Below are 25,087 nucleotides of genomic sequence, written 5' to 3' on the forward strand. Positions count from 1 at the left end.
TCAACCGTGATCATATTGAAATGCACAGCAGACTCGAAGGGCTGAATGGCCTAGTCCTCCTATTTCCTACATTTTCTCGTGTCAAATCTTATCTTTTTTAAGATGCGTTTGCTTGGATGCTATGTACCTGGGAATACCAATGGTTCAGGGCTGCTATTATTTCATGGATTGTGAAGTAACTTTGTCCAGAAATGACATGCAGACTAATATGACAAGGACTTGTCACAGGCCTCATTTGGCATAGGACTGAGATTATGACCAGAATTTCTTCAGTAATGACCATTCTGTAATTGTCTGATGACTTCATTGGGAAGGGTGTACTGATTATCGAGTCCCACTGCTCCACAAGCTGTTGTGACTGTGTAATTACCCAATTAAACCAAGGTGACTGCTATTCAGAGCAAACGTAATTTGCACCACGCATCATCATTAAGTGAAACTAACTCTGCTATGAACAAACTCCTTCCTTAACAGTGGCAAGTAAAAGTGGTTGCTCATTACTGTGGTGCAACTTATTTAATTCATGAATAAATTAGCCAAAAACAGATAATTTAACAGAAATATTTTGGTCAGAAACTGAATTCTGTTGTTCAAGAGTCCAGTTCACAAAAGTAGGATGAGTTTATTCATCGTTCTTCTGAGGTTTTTATTGATGGTATTATTGACACAGCAATGGTTAATCTTTGATTTATTAGGTGTTCAGGTGGACTTAGATCTTTTTTCATCTCAGAACTTTATTTTCAGAGTCTCCAAGTTTTGTGTTTTTCATTCTGAGAGCTGATAGGACTCGCTGTGTGCATGATACTTAGATCTGCACCAATTCAAAGGCTATTGCTTGGCAGTTTTGCCTTATTCAAAGACTCCTAGTACCACTTTGTCTCATAAAATGTCCATTACTGCATTGCCCTGAGAAGTAACGTAATTTTGTATCGGTAAAGTGTACAATCCCATTTGATTTTCAAGTTGCAAAATCTCTTCTGGTATTTCTAGATGTATAGCAGCTTCCAACTTCCAGTTTATGACCCAAAATGAAAATAAAAATGTTATTCCTTATAATTGGCAACCAATCTTAACCAGTGACTATGCTCAAATACGCCATTTTATTTCTTTCTTCAAAAACGTGCTAGGAGTTATTTGTCTTAAAGCCAGAACATCTGTGAAGTGAATCAAACTGCACTTGGGAAAATGAAAAACAGGAGGTTAGAAAGCTTTGTCAACACTGGTACATGTCTTTTGAAACTACTCGCAGGTTTGATTCCAAGTGACGATGTAAATGAATAAAGTGCCACTGAAAACAGAGAAATGGAAAAAACAGCTTGACTTAAGTGAATTCATTTCAATGAATCTGTCAGCTTAATGGGTATGGTTATATGAACATTCCTTTTTGGTGTTTACCTATATAATTCCAACTCTTAGGTCTTCCTTCTCACCTCAGTGCTTCATGCTTCTAAATGTCAACATTCACAGTTACTGCCAGACTTCACTGATGGGTTCATCATAAAGTGATGATACAGTGATTGTAACAAGAGAGTGATACAAGCACCATGGTAACAGTCATCCTAGATCATAAGCCTGCTCTTCCATGACAGAAAGAAAGAGAGAACTCGTGTTGGTTTTACCTCAGAGTCACAATGCCTCTAGTGAGGCAAGAGGTTGAGAATCCTTCACACTAATCTCAGTTGGTGCAAGAATTGAATCTATGCGATTGGCATTAGTCAGTGTTATAAACTGGTAGCCATTGAACTGAGCTCAACCAGATCCCCAGCTTAATCATATCCGGGGATGGGCAATAAGCATAACAAGGAATGACCAATAAATGCCATTCTTACCCATGATGCTCACATCCTGAAGAATAATCTTTCAATATGTTAGGAAATGGCAAACTTGTGTAAAAGCCAGCTGACTGAGAAACAAATGGAAAGGATATGAGAAGACCTGATAAAAAAACATTCCATTCCAAACATTTCTTTTTCTGACACAATGCTTTTGACGGGTATTTTCTTTTGTGCATAGTTCAAGCCCTTATCACAAGGTTTCTGAAATAATAGATGAACATTAGGAGAAGTGTCATGAACAGAAGGAGTATATTTATATGTCACATCATTCATTTAGAGTATGAATGGTTTGTGTTCATCATTAACACAATGAATATCAAAATAAAATCTCTTTTCCTTTCACATTGGGCCGCTGAATAATATGGCACAGAAGGTGGTCATTCAGCTCACCATGTTTTGATCTGCACTTTGGTCGAGTGATCTAATACATGCTGAATTGAATAGACTTTCGCAGTAATATGCTTGAGACAACCAGGCATCAGCATGTCCTTTTTTACAAGGTTTTGACATGTCTGATCCAAGGAGCCTTACTCTATCCTGAAGAGAATACGCTGCCTCAGAAGGCACTCCTATCCATGCCATCCAACTAAGACTTGTTGTGCACTTTCCCCCCACCTCTGTGTCTGACCTGTGGCCTCTGGTGTTTGTTGTAAGAGATGTCTGCAGTTGACACTTTGTTCTAAGGAGGATCTTTGCTCGTTGTTTACCTCAACATTGTTTGAAAATCATGGGTGGAAACCAGCCTGTAATCCCTCTTGTCACACCAGTCTCACTGGCTCGCTAAGATTCAGTGGTGAAGGATGACCCTATGGATGTCTCAGTAGAAGTGGCATGTCTTTGAGTAACAAGAAAGACTTATTATACAGTAAGATATTAAATTACAGTAGAGAAAGACTGAATAATTACTTTACATTGTCAGTGATACTGTATCATGTACAAGGTAGGGCTCGATCGAAATTACAGGATTCCAGACTCCAGAAACTAACAGCAGACTGACTGCTGCCACCTGGAGGCAGTCATATATATCCACTGTGAGGGCTCTTGTGCAGTGGTAATGCCCCTACCTCTGAGCCAGGAGGCCCAGGTTGATGTCTCACCTGCCCTGGATGTGTGCCATGACATGTTTGAACAGCTTAATGAAAAATAATGATACAGTCATGAGCAGAACTACACTGAGTGCTCAGTATTAACCCTTTCAGGCCGACTGCCTTGCACAACAAAGTGTAACACATCTCTGTGATGCTGCAATGTTTGTGTTGCTGCTGCCTCTCAGATTAAGCATGAGTGGTGGGGATGGCAAGTCAAAAGATCTGTGCGGCCACTGCAGTCAAGATTCTTATCAGAAGACAATAATGATTAAATAATTGTCTGATGATGGACCTGTACTTTGTCATTGTTGTTCAATCGTTTAAATCATTTGTTATTCTACTGACAGTCACGAGTTCACCATCATGATTTGCAACCAATAATTGGCGAGTTTGATGGATGGCCAGTCAAGGTTTGTTTTGCTTCTTGGGTGTGTTTTAAGGCAAACATACAGCCCCAAGTGCAGGCTTGGGTCGCACAGTGTTCAACTGTGTTCAATGTGACGCTGTAGAAAGGCTAGGGGCAAGGAGAAGCAAACTAGGGCAGATGAGATTATGTTAAACGCATTCAGGCTCCCAGTTAGGAGATGTACTTAGAAGGATTGCAAATCAGGAAGTAGCTGTCTCAGACCAGCTCTCTGAACAGCTGTGGACTTCTGCTGGTTAGCTTGACCAATGGGCAGATGGAGTCTCATTTAGATAAATATGAGATGCTGCATTTTGGAAAGGCGAATCAGGGTAGGACCTCGACATGTAATGGTAAGGTGCTGGGGAGTGCTGCTGAACAAAGAGACCTTGGAGTGCATGTTCATAGCTCCTTGAAAGTGGAGTCTCAGGTAGATAGGATAGTGAAGAAGGCGTTTGGTATGCTTTCCTTTATTGGTCAGAGTATTGAGTATGAGGTTTGGGAGGACATGTTGCGGCTGTACAGGAGATTGGTTAGGCCACTTTTGTTAATTGTGTACAATTCTGGTCTCCCTCCTATAGGAAGGATGTTGTGAGACTTGAAAGCATTCAGAAAGGATTTACAAGGATGTTGCCAGGGTTGGAGGATTTGAGCTACAGGGAGAGGCTAAATAGGTTGGGGCTGTTTTCCCTGGAGCGTCGAAGGCTGAGGGGTGACCCCATAGAGGTTTATAAAATCATGAGGGGCATAGATATGATAAATAGACAAAGTCTTTTCGCTGGGTTGGGGGAGTTCAGAACTAGAGGGCATAGGTTTATGGTGAGAGGGGAAAGATATAAAAGAGACCTAAGGGGCAACTTTTTCATGCAGAGGGTGGTGTATGTATGGAATGAGCTGCCAGAGGAAGTAGTGAAGGCTGGTACAATGACAGCACTTAAAAGGCATCTGGATGAGTATATGAGTAGGAAGAGTTTAGAGGGATATGGGCCAAGTGCTGGCAAATTGGACTAGATTTATTTAAGATGTCTGGTCGGCATGGACGAGTTGACCAAAGGGTTCTACACAAGCAAACTGTCTGGTTTGCTGATGATTTTAGTTACATGATCTCAATTTGTAGATAGGCGGACTAGAGGGGAAGCCATATTAGATTTGATGCTTGGCAACGAACCAGGTCAGGTGTCAGTTCTCTCAGTGGGAGAGCATTTCGGTGATAGTGATTACAACTCCGTGACCTTTACTATAATCATGGAGAGGGATAGGAGCAGACATTATGGTGAAATATTTAATTGGGGGAGGGGGAATTACAATGCTATTAGGCAGGAACTTTGGAGCATAAATTAGGAACAGATATTCTTAGGGAAATGCATGACAGAAATATGGAGATTGTTAAGGAAGTACTTGCTGCGAGTGCTGGATAGGTTTGTCTAACTGAGGCAAGGAAAGGGTGATAGGGTGAAGGAACCTTGGATGACAAGAGGTGTGGAACATCTAGTCAAGCGGAAATCTTGGAAGGTTATTTAAGGTTGAGGAAGGAAGGATCAGACAGGGCTCTAGAGGGTTACAAGCTAGCCAGGAAGGAACTGAAGAATGGACTTAGGAGAGCTAGAAGGGGGCATGATAAAGCCTTGGCAGGTAGGATTAAGGAAAACACAAAGATGTTCTACACCTACGTGAGGAACAAGAGGATGGTCATAGTGAGGGTAGGACTGATCAGGGATTATGGAGGGAACTTGTGTCTGGAGTTGGAGTAGATGGGAGGTCGTTAATAAATACTTTGCTTCGGTTTTCACTAGTGAGAGGAACTTTGTCTTTTCTGAGGATAGAAATGAAACAGGCTAATGTTAAGAAGGAGGATGGGCTGGAAATTTTGAAAAACATAAGAATTGATAAGCCCCCTGGGCCAGACAGGATATACCCAAGATTTCTGCAGGAAGCGAGGGAAGAGATTGCAGCACTTTTGGCAATGATCTTTGCGTTTTCAGTGTCCACTGGGGTAGTGCCAGATGATTAGAGGGTGGCAACTGTTATTCCCTTGTTTAAGAAAGGCAATAGAGATAACCCTGGGAATTACTGACCAGTCAGTCTTACATTGGTGGTAGGAAAATTATTGGAGAAGATTCTGAGAGACATGATTTATGATTATTTGGAAAAGCATAGTTTGATTTGAGCTAGTCAGCATGGCTTTGTGAGGGGCAGGTCATGTCTTGCAAGTCTTTTTGAATTATTTGAGGATGTGACAAACATATTGAAGGTAGAGTAGTGGATGTCGTGTATATGGATTTTAGTAATGCGTTTGATAAGGTTCCCTATGGTAGGCTCATTCAGAAAGAATGGGAAATCTTATTCCTGATGAAGGGCTTTTGTCCGAAACGTCGATTTTACTGCTCCTTGGATGCTGCCTGAACTGCTGTGCTCTTCCAGCACCACTAATCCAGAATCTGGTTTCCAGCATCTGCAGACATTGTTTTTACCTACAGGGAAATCTGACTGTCTGGATACAGAATTGGGTGGCCCATAGAAGACAGAGGGTGGTAGTAGATGGAAAGTACTCTGACTGGAGCTCGGTGACCAGTGGTGTTTTGCAGGGATCTGTTCTGAGGCCTCTGCTCTCTGGGATTTTTATAAATGACTTAGATGAGGAAGTGGAAGGTAGATTAGTAATTTTTCCGATGACATAAAGATTGATGAAATTGTGGATAATGTGGAGGGCTGTTGAAGGTTGCAACGGGACATTGACAAGATGCAGAACTGGGCTAAGAAGTGGCAGATTGAGTTTAACCTGGAAAAGTCTGAAATGATTGATTTTGGAAAGTTGAATTTGAATGCAGATTACAGGGTAAAGACAGGATTCTTGGCAGCGTGAAGGAACAGAGGGATCTTGGGGTCCATGTCCATAGATCCCTCAAAGTTGCCACCCAAGTTGATAGGGTTGATAAGAAGGTGTGTGGTGTGTTGGGCTTCATTAACAGGGGGATTGAGATTAAGAGCCGTGAGGCTGTGCTTCAGCTCTATAAAACCCAGGTTAGACTGCACTTGGAATATTGTGTTCAGTTCAGCTTCATTATAGGAAGGATGTGAAAACTTTAGAGAGTGTGCAGAGGAGGTTTTCCAGGATGCTGCCTGAACTGGAGAGCAGGTCTTACGAAGAAAGGCTGAGGGAGCTCGGATTTCTTTCAGTGAAGTGAAGAAGGATGAGAGGTGACTTGACAGAGGTGCACATGATGATGAGAGGCATAGATAGAGTGGACAGCCAGAGACTTTTTCCCAGGGCAGAAATGGCTATCACAAGGGGACAGAATTTTAATGTGTTTGGAAGAAGGTATGGGGAGATGTCAGAGGAGGTTCTTTACACAGAGAATGGTAAGTGTGTGGAATGCACTGCCAGCAGTGGTAGTAGAGTCAGACACATTAGGGACATTTAAGCGACTCATGGATAGGCAATGGATGATAGTAAAGTGTTAGCGAGTTTTGAGAAGATTTTTAGCTCAGGTTGAGGTTCTGGATGTAAATTTGCACGCTGAGCTGAAAACAAACCTTCCAGCTCAGCAAGCAAACCTACATCCAGAATAGTAAAGTGTGGGCTATGTAGGTTAATTGATCTTTGAGTAAGATTAAAGGTTGGCACAACATCAAGGGCTAAGGGCCTTTGCTGTACTGTTCTATGTTCTATCTCACTGTGTTTTCCTTTACCTGCCTGTTAACTTGTCACCAGACAGTAATAATCTCAACAAATTTACCCTGTGCTTCCCTAGTCACTTGGTCAGTGTATTTTTTTTAGCTTACTTTGGTCTGTTTCATTGCTCTACCCTTTTGTATTTGCTTCCACCCTTTTCTTTCAGCCAGTGCATTCCAGGTTGGAGCAACTTGTCATTTTAACAAAAAATAAAACCTCCCCGTCTGCCTCCAGTTCCTTTGGCCTTTGGGTGCTGAGTCATCTGGCAGTGTAAACAGCTTCTGTTCTATCAGATACTGCTGAGTAATTCCAATTTCTTTCAGGTTTCAATGCCGTTGAGTTGGCACCTGACAAGAAATTCTCAAGATCCCAGGAGTTTGGAGAGGCGATTGCAGTGAAATCTTGGTCGAGTCAGCAACAAATGATGCGACGCAGAGATTGGGGACGACAAAATACAGGTTTGAGACAAATCAGATTGTTCCCATTGATTATGGATGTGCTATCGTCCATTCCCTCAGGGACGTCGTATTGCTATCACTAAAATATTTACCTGGAGACCAAGGTAATGAAATTGGGACCCAAGTTCCAATCCTGCCATGGCAGATGGTGGAATTTGCATTCAAGAAAAAAATTGTTATTTATTGATATTGATATTTATTGTAGGAAGGGGGGAAGTCCATCTGGTTCATAAATGCACTTAAAGGAAAGAAATTAATGAACAGAACAAATGGTTCAGAGAGGGCTGTTGTGGTGCAGTGGCAGTGTCACTCTCTCTGAATAAGGCAAGCCTGGGTTCAAATCCCACCTGTTCCAGAGATGTATTGGAACATCTCAGGAATAGAAAAGGAAAATGCTGGCCTGTATGTGACTCTAGACCCAATGTGGTTGACTCTCAACTGCCCTCTTGGTAGTTAGAAATGGGTAATCAATGCTGGCCTTGCTAGTGGCAGCTGCATTTTGTGAATTAATTATATTAGAAAAATGGGGTGAGAAATTTGAGATTCTATGCACAGTGTAAAGACTAATGCTGGTGTACACACAGAGCACCGAACAACATACATCATCAGATATAGACAGAATGACAGGATTGATGGAGACCACTTGATTTATCGTTTTCACACTGACTGTCAACAAGCAAGTTGGTAATACCATTGCCCTGTTTTCTCCTACACATTGTTCCTTTTCAGATAACAGTCCAGTTCTGCTTTGAATGCTTTGGTTGAACATGCCTCCTCTAACTCTTTGGCAGTGCATTCCACACCCTTGCTGAGAGAAAGGGTTTCTTTCTTCCATCACAATTGCTTTTTACCCATTATTTTAAATCTGTGCTCTCTCATTCTCTATTTTTTCTGAGTTAGAACTATTTTTCCTGACCTAATCTGTCCAGAATATTGCACAAAAGATGGAAAAATATTGAGATAAAACGTACATACTCTTTTCACATACTGGGGTGATGAATAGCAACATCATAAATGTTGTCCTGCTCATAGTTTTTACTACATTTGCCAATGGATTTATACTGAGTGTGAGTCAGATGGGTCTCAGTGAGTCACTTCCATCTTGAATGATATCCAGCTGGTTTGGAAGCAGATGTAGACCACTCAGCCCTTTGAGCCTGTTCCACATTCAGTCCAAACATGGCTGATCTGATTTCTCGGCATTTCTGCTTACTCCTAACTAACCTTTCACCCATTTACTTATCAAGAGTCTATCTCCCTCTGCCTTGCAAAAAGTTAAAAACTCTGCTTTCACCACCTTTTGAGAAAAAGAATGTCAAAGATTCACACTCTTCTGTGATAAAGAAATTCCTTCTTGTCTTTGCCTGAATGCCTTATTTTTAAACAGTGATCTCTAGTTTGAGAATCTCCTACAAAAGGTGCCAGTCTTTCCACAGCTGCCTCAAGGATCTTGTATGTATCTATCCAGCTGCTACTTGCTTTTCTGAACTTCAGGAGATACAAGCCCTTGGATTTCTGATCTTTGGTCATAATGCAACTCACCCATTCTAGGTATCAGTCTGATAAACCTTCCCCTGATCTGTTTGCAACATTTTCACATCCTTGTTAAATATTCTACATGGGGCATCAGGTATTTAGAATACTGTGTACAATTCTGGTTGCCCTTCTAACATAGAGCATAGAACAGTACAGCACAATACAGGCCCTTCGGCCTTTGATATTGTGCTGACCTTTTATTCTACTCTAAGATCAGACTAACCTACATACCCTTCATTTTACTATCATCCATGTGCCTTATCCACGAGTGGCTTAAATGTCCTTAATGTATCTGACTCTCCGACCATCGCAGGCAGTGCATTCCATGCACCCACCATTCTCTGCGTAAAGAATCGATCTCTGACAGCTCCCCAAAACCTTCCTCCAATCACCTTTAAATTATGCCCCCTCATGATAGCCATTTCTGCCCTGGGAAAATGTCTTCTGTAGGAAAGATGTTGTAGAACTTGAGAGGGTGCAAAAAAGATTTACAAAGGTATTGCCAAAATTGGAGGATTTCAGTTATAAGGAGTGGCTGTATAGGCTGGGGCTTTTGTCCCCTGGAGTGTCAGAGCCTGAATGGTAAGATTGCAGAGGTTTATAAAATCATGAGGGGCATGATAGGGTGAATAGACAAGGTCTTTTTCCTCGGGTGGAGGAATCTGAAACTAGAGGGTATAGGTTTAAGGTGAGAGGGAAAAGATTTTAAAAGGACCTGAGAGGTAACTTTTATACAGAGAGGGTGATGCATGTAAGGAATGAGCTGCCAGAGGAAGTGGTGGAGACTAGTACAATTACAACATTTAAAAGGCATCTAGATGAGTATATGAATAGGAAGGGTTTAGAGGGACTTGAGCCAAACTATGGCAAATAGGACTAGGTCAGATTGGGATGTCTAGCCGGCGTGGACAAATTGGACCAAAGAGTCTGTTTCTGTGCTGTATGACTCTGTGTGGTCTCACCAATACCCTGTGTAAATAAAGCATTACTGCCCTATTTTTGGATTAAATTTTGCTCACAATAAGCAGTGACATTCTATTAGCTTTCATTACTTGCTGTGGCTGAAAACTAAACTTTGCAATTCATACACAAGAATAGCCAGATGCTTCTGCAAGTCAGAACTCTGCAATCTCTCACCATTTAGACTGAATGCTTCTGTTTTATTCTTCCTAACAAAATGAACAATTTCCAATTTCCTACATTATACTCCATTTGTCAGAACTTTGTCCACTCACTTCACCAACTATATCTTTCATAGCCTTCATGCATTCTCTTCACAACTTTCTTTCCTACCTACTTGTCGTCAGCAAATTTAGTGAACATATCATCCATCCCTTTGTCCAAGCCGCTTGTATAAGAGCAAATCACATTGCTATAAGCATGTGAAGATTGAATTTCCTAGGATTTTTTTTTAAACAGCAATTAATAATGTCATGCTCACCTTCACTGAGTCAATCTTTCAATTATAGATTTATTATTGAAACTAAACTTTTCCAAGATGCTGGGGTGGGATTTGAACCCTGACATAGAGGATTAATTTTATGGATTTACTAGTCAAGTAGATATTATCACTATGCCACAATTTAACATTCATGCCCTCTCACATGCCTTACACTGCAATAGTGACTTAACAGAAAAGCACAAAGTTAGTTTGAAATCACTCTGGAAAGCCCTGATGCCATGAAAGGCACCACCTAATTCTACGTCCCATCCTTGGAAATGCATTTCATCTTCCACAACCTGCAATGAGAAGCTGAAGACTCTTGTGGTGCAATCGTAGTGTCCCTACCTCTGAGCCTGAAGGTCCAGATTCAAATTCCCATCTACTCCAGAGATATGTTGTAATGATCCCAAAAGGGTTGATTAAGAATGTCTGCAAGGGGAAACTGCAACTAGACTGGAGCTGACACAGGTTGAACTGTTTCCCACTCATCCATGTTGGGTGGAGTGCTGTGATGAGAAAGATGAGTACAGCATAGGCAGCAACTTGCTTGACCCCAGTTCTCAACAAAGCTTGAGTCTGTGGTGCTGCATTGCTACGAGCTTGCTATAGGCAGGGTAGGTACAGAATTTTGCTCCCAAATCTGATCCAACACTGAAAACATGCATGCATTTCCAGTATGAGTTGGAATTTCCCATGCCACTAGTCTACGAACTCTGGGCAATCTCATACTAACATACAAGTTAAGAACAGAGTAAGACAAGATCAAAACTGCCCGTGCAGTATTTGAGAGTCATCACCAAGGTCCTACATACTTGAATCAGAGCATCCTTACTTTTTTTGTGTGTTCCGCTGGTAATAAAGAGAAGCTTTACATTAGCTGTCTTAATCAAAGCTGACAGCCAGCTCAAATCAGCCAGGGCATTTGAGGTTGGGAATTAATAAGACCATAAGACATAGGAGCAGACGATAGGCCATTCAGCCCATCAAGTCTGCTCTGCCATTCAATCATGGCTGATGTTTTTCAACCCCATTCTCCTGCTTTCTCCCCGTAACCCTTGACAATCAAGAACCTATCTATTTCAGTCTTAAATATACTCAATGACCTGGCCTCCACAGCCTTCTGTGGCAATGAATTCCATAGATTCGCCACTCTCTGGCTGAAGACATTTCTTCCTATCTCATTCTAAAAGGTCTTCTCTTTATGTTAAGGCTGTGCCCTTGGGTCCTCGTCTCTCCTACCAGTGTAAACATTTTTCCAACATCCACTCTGTCCAGGCCAGCATTGGGTACAAAGCTAAGCAACACACTGCTTATACAACAAAGCTCTAAATGGAAAGTCTGATGAAAGCTCCCCAGCAACACTGACCTGTTTTATTTTTCTGTAGCTGTGTATTTGAGCAATTTGCTGCTCATTCAATTGTGCAGGACTGATGTACTTCCTTTCTGTCAATGTGGTACAATCCATTTGTTGTGTAGAGACATCAGGCATCTTTGAATATTCCATTTCAGAGCAGAAAAGAAACTCCCTCAAAGCTTCCATTAAGAACTGGGAGGCAAATCTCCAAGCACAAAGACCCTCCAAGTCACCAAGCCCAAAGAGAACAATCAAATCTGAAGGTAAGTGGCTGAAAACTTGTACAAGTTAGTCTGAGCTACTGCAAGAAACTTATCCTTTCACAAAAGAGGCAGAGGGTTCAGTTATGCATCGGTGTATTAGAGTCAAAGGCCAAACATGTATGCGTTACCCATGGTTCAGTGAGTAATGCTCTAACCTGCGAGTCAGATGATTGTGGATTGAAATCCAACTCCAAAATCTGTGAACACAAAGTCTGGGTCAAAGTCTGATCCTTTACTTTTTAGTTCATTCATGGATCAGGGGTTTCATTGGCAAGGCCTGCATTTATTACCAATCCCTTATTGCTGGAAAGTAACTACTTGGTGATACTGCTGCTTAAACTAGTAATCCAGTAAACAAAGGTAACATTCTGGGGATTTCGGTTCAAATCCCATCATATCAGATGATGGAATTTGAATTCAATAAAAGAAAATGTGGACTTAATAATGGTGAGCCTGAAGCTACTGTAGATTGTTGTTTTAAAAACCCATTTAATTTGATGCCATTAACGAAAGGAAACCGTGAGTCTATATGTGCTTGTGGACCCACAGCAATGTGATTGACTATTATTACCGAAGGGCTGACCCAGCCAGTGATGCTCACATCCCATGCGTGATTGTGAAAAGATGTTGATGAGCCACGTACTTGAGGCATCACTGTCCATGTGCAAAAGGTGCACCCACAGTCCTGTTTGGGAGGAGACTCCAGGAATTTGACCCCGTGGCAGTGAGGATGGTGATAAAGCTCCCAGTCAGGATGATGTGTGTCTTAGTGTCTGCTGACTGTGAGCTGCTAGGCAATACTCATCGCAGGTGTGGAAGGTAGGACCTTAGAAGCACTGCCTTTGAGATGGAACATTAAACTAAGGTCTCACATTCCTTTCAGGTTGGTTGAAGAAATCCTGTTGAAGAAGGGCAGAGCTGATCTGCTCTGTGCCCTGGCCTGACACTAATAGCATAAATGGCCATCATCACGTTATTGTTTATGGGAGCAGTCTTTGAGCAAATTGGCTCCTATATTTCCTGCGTAACCCTGTGATAATACTTGAACTTTAATTCAAAGTGCTTTCAGCTGGACTGCAATAATGAAATGCACTACATAAATGCACTTCTGTTGTTAGACGATCACAACATCAATAGGCTGTTGAAGTGCAGTTTAACTGTTTATCCTGGTGCAGGCACAACACACCAGCTGTTCCTTTCCTGCATGTCAGTTTTACAATGTGTTTTCTCATTTCAAAATGATCAAAATCCCACACCAGTAATCCATTTTCAGTCTTGGCAATCAGACTCTGTTCAGTTTTGAACAAGATGTTGGCTAAGTACCAGTGTCCTGCCTTGGGATTCACTACAGTGTGGTTTTATCATTAGGATCCCACACCTGCATTGCTCAGAGAGCCAAGCATCAAAATATTTTTTACATAATTTAAACATACAATGAAAGAAGATTTGTGAAAAATAGTTTAATGGGTCTGACTTTCCTAATGCAATGAGTGTAATCAGAGAGGCAAACAGGATTTGATTTAATCTGAGATTTGGATTTAATAATGCTACGCAATGCTAATTAGGGCTTGACATCTTATAGTAAAATGTATTTTCAATAGCTAAATAATTTCTAAATCGCAAAATAAGACACAAAACTTTAACTGTGTTGCCTGCAGGAAATATGATTTTGATGCAAGCCTGTCAATTTTGATTTCAACTGGCACAGGAAGTCAAATGTCAAAGGTCACTGTCAATGTATCTTTGGAACAGTGTCAGTAGCTCAGAGAGTGAAAGACCTGAGCAGACCAGGAAATGCCAAGGTTCTGTCTCCGGTCTGCATTGAGTTCCATGTGTGCTGGGATTAAGAGAAGGGAAAATTGGCCAGCAATCCCTGAATGCGATCCAGCAACTTCCCACTGGAAGAGTGTGTGAAAAAATAGAGTGAGGGCAGTGCTGGTGTTTCTGACTAACTCCAGGCATTCCAGTAACCAATTGTTCAGAGCATCTTGTAAGAACAGGAGTCAATTATTTCTCCGCCTCACTCTTGTGCTGTCATTTCCTGTGACCTAAATCTACCCGCCTGCTAATCCAATGTATTCCTTTGGTTGATAGAAATTCATCATCCTGTGTTTAAAATTAACAATTGAGCCTGGATCAGGTGCCATTTATAGAGGAGATTGATGATGCTGACATGTTTATAAGTGACACTGAATGAAGTTCTACTGGACAGTACATCAACCATGGTGAGGACCTTTGTCCTACTCCTTACCCAACCCATCTGAATGACTGCATTCATCATCAGGCTAAGTCCACACTGGTCATAGAACATAGAACAATACAGGCCAGAACAGACCCTTTGGCCCTCGATGTTGCGCCGACCTGTGAACTAATCTAAGCCCATTACCATACACTGTCCCATCATCATCCATGTGCTTATCCAAGGATTGTTTAAGTGCCCGTAAGTGGCTGAGTTAACTACATTGGCAGGCAGGGCAATCCACATCCTTACCACTCTCTGAGTAAGGAACCTGCCTCTGACATCTGTCTTAAATCTATCACCCCTTGTGCAAGCAGACATCATCATCCTAGAAAAAAGACTCTCACTGTCCACCCTATCTAATCCTCAGATCATCTTGTATGTCTCTATTAAATCCCCTCTTAACCTTCTTCTTTCCAATGAGAACAGACCCAAGTCTCTCAGCCTTTCCTGATGAGACCTTCCCTCCAGACCAGGCAACATCCTGGTAAATCTCCTTCGCACCTTTTCCAATGCTTCCATATCCTTCCTATAATGGGGTGACCAGAACTGCAAACAATACTCCGAGTGAAGCTACACTAGCATTTTGTACAGTTGCAGCATGACATCATGGCTCCGGAACTCAATCCCTCTATCACTAAAGCTTAACACACCGTATGCCTTCTTAACAGCACTATCAACCTGGGTGGCAACTTTCAGGGATCTATATACATGGACACCAAGATCCCTCTGCACATCCACACTACCAAGAATCTTTCCATTGACCCAGTATTCTGCCTTCCTGTTATTCTTCCCAAAGTGACTCACCTCACATTTATCTGCATTGGACTCCATTTACCACTTTTCAGCCCAATTCTGCAGTTTATCCAAGTCTTCCTGCAACCTGCAACATTCTTCCACACTGTCCACTACTTCACCAACTTTAGTGTCATCTGCAAACTTACTAACCCATCTACCTATGCCTGCATCCAAGTCGTTTATGAAAATGATAAACATCAATGGTCCTAAAACAGATCCTGTGGCACACCACTAGTAACCAGACTCCAGGCTGAATATTTTCCATCAACCACCACTCGTTGCCTTCTTACAGAAAGCCAGTTTCTAATCCAAACTGCTAAATCACCCTCAATCCCATGCCTCCGCATTTTATCCAATAGCCTACCATGTGGAACCTTATCAAGGGTTTTACTGAAGTCCATGTATACCATATCAACTGCTCTATCCTTATCCACATGCTTGGTCACCTTCTCAAAAAACTCAATGAGATTTGTGAGACATGACCTGTCCTTGACGAATCTATGTTGACTATTTCCAATCAAATTGTTGCTTGCGAGGTGATTATAAATCCTATCTCTTATAATCCTTTCCAAACCTTTTCCTACAAAAGACGTAAGGCTCACTGGTCGATGAGGCTCACTGGGTCATCTCTACTGCTCTTCTTGAACAAAGACATAACATTTGCAATCCTCCAGTCCACTGGTACTAAACCTCTAGACAATGACGACTCAAAGATCAAGGCCAAAAGCTCCGCCATCTCCTCCCTAGCTTCCCAGAGAATTCTCAGAAAAATCCCATCCAGCCCAGGGGATTTATCTACTTTCACTCCTTCTAGAAATGATAACACCTCCTCTTACTAACCCCAAGTCTCCTGAAGAAGGGCCTGTGCCCGAAACGTCGAATCTCCTGTTCCCTGGATGCTGCCTGACCTGCTGTGCTGTTCCAGCAATAAAGTTTCAACTTTGATCTCCAGCATCTGCAGACCTCACTTTCTCCCCAACTTCAACATTAGTTGGGTCTGGTGTTGATGATGGTGAGGATATGGAGGAGGTCTGGCGGTGCAGGTATTGATGATGTGGAGTAGGTCTGGCGATGCAGGTTTTGATGGTAATGAGCTGGCTCAGATTGATGGACTCCCTCTCAGCTACATCTTTGCATTTGGCCAATGGGCTGAGAAGTGGCAGATGGAGTTTAATTCAGATAAATGCAATGTGCTGTATTTTGGGAAAGCAAATTTTAGCAGGACTTATAAACACTTAATGGTAAGGTCCTAGGGAGTTTTGCTGAACAAAGAGACCTTGGAGTGCAGGTTCAAAGCTCCTTGAAAGTGGAGTCGCAGGTATATAGGATAATGAAGAAGGCGTTTGGTATGCTTTCATTTATTGGTCAGAGTATTGAGCACAGGAGTTGGGAGGTCAAGTTGCGGCTGTACAGGACATTGGTTAGGCCACTTTTGGAATATTGCGTGCAATTTTGGTTTCCTTCCTATCGGGAAGATGTTGTGAAACTTGAAAGGGTTCAGAAAAGATTTACAAGGGTGTTGCCAGGGTTGGAGGATTTGAGCTATAGGGAGAGGCTGAACAGGCTGGGGCTGTTTTCCCTGGAGCGACGGAGACTGAGGGATGATCTTATAGAGGTTTACAAAATTATGAGGGGCATGGATAGGATAAATAGGCAAAGTCTTTTCCCTGGGGTCGAGGAGTTCAGAACTAGAGGGCATAGGTTTAGGGTGAGAGGGGAAAGATATAAAAGAGACCTAAGGGACAACTTTTTCACACAGAGGGTGGTACGTGTATGGAATGAACTGCCAGAGGAAGTGGTGGAGGCTGGTACAATTGCAACATTTAAAAGGCATTTGGATGGGTATATGAGCCAGGTGCTGGCAGGTGGAACGAGATTGGGTTGGGATATCTGGTCGGCATGGATGGGTTAGACCGAAGGGTCTGTTACCATGCTGTACATCTCTATGACTCTATATGGGATTTCATTTTCAAAATAGAGATCTGGGGCTCTTACAGGAAGAGCAAGTGGCAGTGTAGTGATAATGTCACTGAGCTAGTAACCCACACCCTCTGGCTAATGTTCTTGGGACATGAATTCAAATCCTACCATACATATAGTTGAAATTTGAGTCAAACAATATCTGGAATTAAAAGCTAATCTAATGAGGTTTCTTGTCGATTGCTGTTTGAAAAGCTGTCTGGTTCCCTAATTCCCTTCAAGGAAGGAAATCTGCCATCCTCAGCTGATCTGTCTTACATATGACCCGTAGCAATGGGGATGCCCTCTGAAATGGTGGAAAGCCACTCAGTACAGGGGAAATGGATGATGGGTAACAAATACAAACATCTCCATTCCAAAGAGGAATATTTAAAGGAGACCAGTGATACAAACAGAGAGGGAGAGAGAAAGGCAATATAAATGCTTTCTTCCCATTTGACAAAGATGACAGCCCTGACACAGTGTTGGTCCCTAATCTGGAAAATATGCCACAAAAAGGAAGTTGCTCACTGTTGCTCAGTACAATTTAGCTTCAGCCTTGTGTGAGAGACTCCATTTCTTCAGACAGGTCAAAACGGAGAAAATGGGGAACGTTAATCTTCAAACTTAATGTATTGATTGGCAGACATGGAGCATTATAAGAGCCTTTTGTGTATTCCAGCCTTACTGTGCTGCTTTGAAATGCATTAAAATTATTTCCTCAAACAGATTGCTGTGAAAAAAAAAAGAGATTGCCTGGCTTTCCCTCAGTGACCAGGCGGTGAGTCTGTGACACAAGTGGCATTTATCATTGTAACTGCCACTGTCAAAGAGTTTTTATTGACCATTTGTTTCTGTCAGGCACAATGTCAGAGCAGTGTTGCTCAGAGATGAATGGCAGATCAAAGATCACGTTGCCAGGGCCACAGGATTTAATGGGAATAATCATAGTTTTAGTTTACATTTTATTTTTTGCCTCACATGGCAGCATTGTTTGTGTTTTCACCTTCTGAGCCTGTCCATTTATTTTACTTTGATGTTTTATTCAAGTCTTGGTTTGATGAGGATACCTCAAAGTCACCTTTATTTTCCCTTACTCTCAGGCTTTCTTTGAAGGGTGAGACACTATTAATGCCTCCACCTTTCTGCCTCCATCAGTGCTTATGTCCCTGTGGCTCTGACTTCATCAATTTTCCCCACTTTCACAGTGGCTTGCTCTTAGCATTTTCTCAGATCCTAAGTCTAGCTTCTCATCCTACTGTTAAGGCTATCCGATGATGTCATCAGGGTAAAACCCTCACCCATCTGACTCTCACAATTCCTGGAATCATTGGTTCTGAACACTGTCTGGGGCTGTACTGAGGGAGTGCTGCAATGGAAGGTGTGCCACCTTTTCTGATGAGATGTTAAACTGAAGCCAGACTGCTGATTCAGATGAATGTAAATGTCAACAAAGCATTATTTGGAAGAAGGATGGCTGAGTTATTCTGGCCACTATCTATCCCCAAATTTGCATCACACCTTCTCGATTGCCTGATTATTATCAGATTCTTGTAAGATCTTACTGCATGCCAACTCGCTTCTGCATTTCCTCCATTACAACAGCAACAATGCTCAAAACTCTCTCATTGTCTGTAAAGCACTTGGGCATGCCTGATGGTAGTTGGGAGTTGCTATATAAATGCAGGGATTTTTCTCATTATCTTTTATATCACAAACTTAACACACATTGTACTTCTCACCATAAATTGGTCAGGCAGTGGAGTTGGAGCTTTTCCCAATAATGGGAAGACCAAGGCCAATGGAATATAATGTCCAATTCTGAGCTAGGCTCCCAATTAGTTAGGAAGCATTTCTTCACACAGAAGCTACTGGAAATCTGAAACTCCACACCAAAACAGGGTCTGGGCTGGGTCTCAGTAGAATATTTCGAAAATGAGAATGATAGGCTTTTGTTCACAATTTCAGGGAGTTCTGAAACTAACATTCCGATTTGCCATGAACTGATGAATGGGAAATTGTGCACCAGGGCCTGAATGACCTACTCCTTTTCCCACCTAGGAACCCACATCCAGGCATTCACATCCTCCAGCCGGAGCTGCATTCCACCACACTGTGTACACCTTCCTCTTCCATTGTAACTTGAACTAATGCCCTCTGAAGTACAATTCACAACTATACCAGAGGAAAGGATAACAGCACTTTGATACTGTACACTGATCTTCTTTTCATTGCTTTTCTTGTGAATTGCCCTGATGAGTGCAAGACAAAAACATTTTACAAACTGTGTACTTCAGTTCTGTGCTACCAATCCACTGTTTGTTTAAATCCACTGATGTGCTAATCCTCGTTTGAAATGTAACAGTTTCCAGTATTAATCAGAAAGTTGCACAAGACATATTTTCACATTCAGTGCGGAAAAGGGAATATCTGAGATCTTGCTAGAATTAGTTTAGGCACTGCAGTGGAAAACAGTGGGAAGCAATATTTTTAAAACAACAAAATAGATTTCTGCCAACAGGTGATGGTTTGAAAAGAGCACTCATTCTCCTCCACCAAAGTGATCTTCAAAAGAGATTGAGGGGACCATGATTTTCTGGTCACTTGCCGTTTTAGTACAACGTTCTATCAAGCTCACATTTCTGTTACAGGACCTGCTGCACTGCTCCACTGAAGCCCAATGTAAGCTGGAGCACCTCATTTTCTATTTTGGTACTTCCAGCCATCTGGACTCAACAATGACTTCAACAACTCAAGACTGCAAACACTGTCTTCCATTTTTATATAATTTCAATCCCTTCCCCAACTCACTTCACCCTGTGTCACTATCTCGTTCTCCATATTTTTTGCTTCTGTCAAAGTTCAATTTATTTTTGACTCAAGCCTAATCTGGATCCATGCCATGTCTCTTCTGCAACCATACTGATCTCAGCCTGGTATTGGAGCATCTATAGAACCTTTTGATCAAGAAACAAACTCTAATTAACTTCCAGGCTCTGGCCTCACAAACAAACCACAGCCTGTTTGTTCTTTTTTTTAACACAAGCTGCTGCCCACACTCTAACGGTCATATTTAGTTCACAGTTCTCAGTTCACAGCTTCGAACCAAAACTAATAACAGAATAAAATAAAAATAATGAAACATCAGCAAGGGTTCCAACAAAATGGAGACAATAACTAATTTAAATGGGAAATTGGATGAGCATTTGAGGGAACGAAACTTGGAGGTTACATGGTGGGGGAATTGCACTTATTTGATTGCTCTATATAAAGCCAAGCTAGACTTACTGGGTTAAACAGTCGCACTTTGTATCTTAAAATCTCTCTCGATGATACATGTCAGATTGGGAGAACTGGAGCAGGAGCTCTATTCAATGTTTGAGCCACAGGGCAAGGCTGAATAGACTGGAGCTTTATTCCCTGGAGTGTCAGAGGCTGATGGTTCACCTGACAGAGGTTTATAAAATAATGAGGGGTATGGATAGGGTGAATAGCCAATGGTAGGGGAGTCCAAAACTAGAGGTGAGAGGGGAAAGATTTAAAAAGGACTGGAAGAACAACTTTTTCATGTAGAAGCAAGTGCGCGTATGGAACGAACTGCCAAGTGGTGGAGCCTGGTACAATTATAATGTTGAAGACGCACATTGAAAGCAAAGGTTTAGAGGGGAATGGGCCAAATGCTGGCAAATCGGACTCGATTAATTTAGAATATCTGGTTGGAATGAATGAGTTGGACTGAAGGATCTGTTTCCGTGCTGTACAACTCTATGACTCTAAATTGGCACAGCTGCCAGGATTGAATCAACAGTCATTATTGTCATCTTTATCATCTTTATGATATATTTAATCTGCAATGTTTGCCATTTCATGTGCTTCATTTTACTGCTTGTTTACGAAGGTGTGCATGACAAAAATTTGGTTAGATGTTGAAAAGCTGTGTTTAATGCCATGAGACAAGTTGGTCTGGCTGAAGTTTGCCCTTGTGATGCCTCTTTGTAAAGTGTAAAGATGAACATGTTGTGTCTGGGCAATAGATCAGTTTTCCACTTGTATGAACAGCTGTTGGATTATTGGAGAAAAGGAAGGGGGCTGCAGAACAGAAGACAGCAGTCTGTCACCTTTCCTTCCCCAAAGTGATCATCTCATCAAATATTTGCTCCAAACTAATCCCAGTCTCTTTGCCTTTTCACCAGAATCCCATACTTCTGGCATTTTTGCGTGGAGAGAAGGTCAGAAATTGGTCAGAATGTTGCTTGGTCCACCTCAAAAATGTCCAAATGTTCTGACCAAGGCTCTTGATCATGAGGACAGGAATGACTTTGACACATCAGGTAATTTTGCAAACTCTTTTGCAAAAGTGAAAAAAGAAATCCTGTCTGCTCCTGTTACTTTGTGCTTTTCGCTGGTGAAAAAATGGTGAATATCGCCCATTAGATTTCACCTAATTTCAAAAGCATTCCAAAAACATTGTAACAAAATAGTGTGGGTGCTGGAGGTCAGCAAGAAAACCAGGAAATGTCAGTCTTCTCTGTTCTAAATGATTAACTTTGCATTGAAGCTAAAATGTAGATGAACTTAATGATTTAAGACAATGTACCAGCTAATTGGAAAATATTCAGCAGGAGCAGTTGGAATTGAATAGAATATCCTTTATTGTCATTGCATTCTATCAGATGAAAGGTCACCAGTCTGAAATGTTAACTCTCCATTGATAAGTTATTGAGTATTTGCAACATTTTATATTTTAATTTCTGAATCCCAGCATCTGCTGTTGTTTGCTGTTGTTGAAAGTACTGAGATTTCTTGGAGGTGCTTTGGGAGAGGGAGTGTGATCCAATTCTGCTGAGAGTTGGGTTTGAGGAGCCTGTTTGGAAAGGTGTAACAAATAATCTGTTAGTTTGCAAAGGAATTGACCTAAAATCAACAATTTGTAATTAAATACTTGGATTTATTTTGGTAATAAATCACGAAGACCCGAACACATCACCTGCATCACTGTCTAATTTGTGAATATTCTCTCACTTTAGGTCAATCTGTTATGTCAGTATAATTTCCACCAACCTGTAATTACTCTTTCTGTTTAATAAACAGCTGACCAGCAAGCAAGAGACCCAGAGGAACATAATCCAACCATTTCACATGAAAGGAGTCCCAGAAGAAGACTTTGTATTACAAAACAGGGTGATCATAGCTATACGTCTGTTAAAACTGGTCTGTCAGACTCTGATCAGCCTATTTCAGATGTCTTGCCATGGACCAGAACCTTAGATGATTTGGAATCTGAAAAAGATATTGGAAAGAATCAAAGCTCTACTTTGAAAATGGGAAGTGGCAGTCCGACCCTTGAAAGAGAACATGGTGAATGTAGTCACAGGCATCCTACGGGACATGGCTACCACTTCTGTCATAAAGACAAATCAAGTAGAGCAAATCTTGGTCACACCAGCCCTGTGAGATGTTGCAACCCAAGATTGGGATCGTGTCCTAGCAGCAAGAGAAGTTTATCACCTCTGAAAAACAGGCTGTCTCCGAACCATCCTGGAACCGGAAACCAGGAGGGGGGAGAAGTGGGGCCTGAAGAGCTTCTGCGATCTCCACAGACCCGCAATTACAATGCAGACGAGGTCCGTGAGTATATGAATAGGCAGCTGGTCGAGCGCAAGAAGAAGGAGAGGGAAGAGAAGCACTCGGTGAAGCATGCTATGGAGATGAGGAAGAAAAGACTGCAGGAAGTCTACAGGAAGCAAAAAGAGGCTCTCTCAAAGAAAATGAGAGGGAAACCGAGGAGCAGCTCATTGGCTGCAGGACAAACGTTGACAAGACAAGTCAGTTCCAGGCTCAAAAGAAAACTTCATGATTTTACAATTATAAAGTATAATTTGGACCTTTTCCTATTTGATGCAAGGTGCTGCAGAAAACTGTTAACACCTGGAAGAGTGATGGTGATACTGTTGGATTGCTGTAAATGTCCAACTGGTTCACTAAAGTCCTTTTGGGAAAGGGGACCTGCCCTCTTTACCTGATCTGGCCTTTGACTGATTTAATTCCCATACTGCGCCAAATGGTCCTCTGCAGAAGCCTAGTTAGCATTCCCATTGTATCAAAACACCTTCTCAGGGTAAGAAAAAAATGGGCCTGGCCAGTGGCACCCATATCCTGAGAATGAGTAATAAAAGAGGAAAACAGGAACTTTGTGATTGGAGATTGATTGTATTGCTTATGACTTGGTTCATGAGGAGAGAATATCAAGTTTCGTGCATTTGGCACCACACCACTCAGTATATTCTTTTTGCAGTTGTATCCTCTCTCTTTGTGCCTCCACTCTGTACCACCTCCAATCCAACTGTACCAAGATCACTCAATGTTTGCTAATATCCTGGTTTTATTCATATTTTTCTTTCCTGCATTGCTTGTTTTTTTTCTTTTGATAAATGCTCTGAATTAATGTGATTTAATGCTTTCAATTATGTTCCTTTCTTGGAGGTTGTTTATCGTACAAAACCAATGGAGAGTTGCCAAATAATTTAGTGGAGTCTATGTATAGCCAGGATAGTGCACAAAGGGCTGCCATCTGTACTGTAACTATTTGAACCATTGACTTGGAAGTGCCTTAGTATATCCTTATCAAGGGCAACTATTTAAGGTAAAAGAAACTCCCACTAGGTTTCATCAATAAACAAGAAAAAAAACTTTTTATGAGAAATAACCTTTGACAAGTGCAAAGTGGATTATTAACTACAGCTACGCAACCTTAAACTACATCCCCTTTAAATCAACACAAGCACACATTAATTCCTAAATAGAACAGGAAAGACAGAGAGTTCTGGAGAAATATCATGGGTGGAAAGCATAGGCAATAAGGAACAAATTCTATGGATCAGAAATCTAAACCACAAAGGTGAAATGAGCCGACGTTCTCACAAATCTTTTGTATTTTTGGTGGTAATGTTAACGTAGTCGTTGACCCCACAGTTATAGAGGATCTTTAGCTTGGTAGCCAGTCAGTTGGACCTTGGTCTTTGCTTGAGTTCCTCTTTCCAGAGAATTTGAGAGTTGCTTTCTCCCACTCATAGTTTTTCTGGAGGACTGACTTCAATTGCTGCCTTCCTATGTCAAACTACAGACTAAAGGTAAAGAGGCTGTTGTTAAATCCAGCTGCTCCACACTGTTTTACTTTTGACTTTTGAGTTGCAGTAACAAAAATGCATTCCCCATACCACAGCAGAATCCAAACTTACATTTTATCAAGACAGATGGAGGGAGAGGTGGTGTTGCGGCAATGGGCAGGCTGCAGTAGACTTGGATATGCTGATGATTGGGTAAAGAAGAGGCAGGTGGAATGCAAGGTGTGAGGTTATACATTTTAGTCAGCCGAATAGAGGCGAAGGCTATCATATAAACTGGGAATGGCTTCAGAAATCTGAAGCACACAGGAACTTGTGAGTCCTAGTTCAGGATTTTGTTAAGGTTAACATGTAGGTTCAGTTGGTGGTTAGGAAGGCAAATGCAATGTTGGCATGCATTTCAAGGGATCTACAATTCAAGAGCAGTGATGCACTGCAGAGGCTGTATAAAGCTCTTGTTGGACTGCATTTGGAATATTGTGAGCAGTTTTGGGCCCTGTATCTAACGAAGGTTGTGCTAGTGTTGGAGGATGTGCAGACGAGGTTCACTAGAATGATCCCGGGGATGAAGGTCTTGTCATATGACGAGCGGTTGATGACTTTGCGTCTGTACTTGATGGAGGTTAGAAGGATTAGGGAGGATTTCATTGAAAATTACATAATACTGAGAGGCCTGCATAGAGTGGACATGAAAAAGGTCTTCCCATTAGTAGAAGAGACTTGGACCTGAGGAGACAGCCTCAGAGTGAAGGGATGACCGTCCTGAACTGAGATGAAGAAGAATTTCTTCAGCCAGAGGGTGGTGACTCTGTGCAACCCATTGTCACAGAGGCCTGTGGAGGCCAAGCCATTGAGTGTACTTAAAACAGAGATAGATGGGTTCTTGATTAATAAGGGGATCAAAGCTTATGGG

At 41.7% G+C, this 25,087-nt stretch overlaps 1 protein-coding gene across 6 annotated transcripts in view; it reads left to right on the forward strand.

The window, feature by feature from the left end:
• The window catches only part of LOC122564952 (uncharacterized), a 163,203-nt gene that overhangs the window by 37,696 nt on the left and 100,420 nt on the right, over positions 1-25,087 (forward strand). For all 6 annotated transcript variants that reach the window (XR_015760691.1, XM_043720494.2, XM_087998258.1 and 3 more), the window contains exons 8-11: positions 7,323-7,457; positions 11,947-12,054; positions 21,244-21,381; positions 22,142-22,875. Coding sequence is in view for 5 of the 6 variants with exons in the window: in XM_043720494.2 (XP_043576429.2) it covers positions 7,323-7,457; positions 11,947-12,054; positions 21,244-21,381; positions 22,142-22,875 (1,115 nt within the window). In the remaining variant the exon portion in view is untranslated. The remainder of the gene's footprint in view (positions 1-7,322; positions 7,458-11,946; positions 12,055-21,243; positions 21,382-22,141; positions 22,876-25,087) is intronic.

Source organism: Chiloscyllium plagiosum, unplaced genomic scaffold (assembly GCF_037043375.1).
Source record: "Chiloscyllium plagiosum isolate Xiang-an unplaced genomic scaffold, Cpla_swu_hap1 HiC_scaffold_21, whole genome shotgun sequence".
NCBI classification, from domain to species: Eukaryota; Metazoa; Chordata; class Chondrichthyes; order Orectolobiformes; family Hemiscylliidae; genus Chiloscyllium; species Chiloscyllium plagiosum.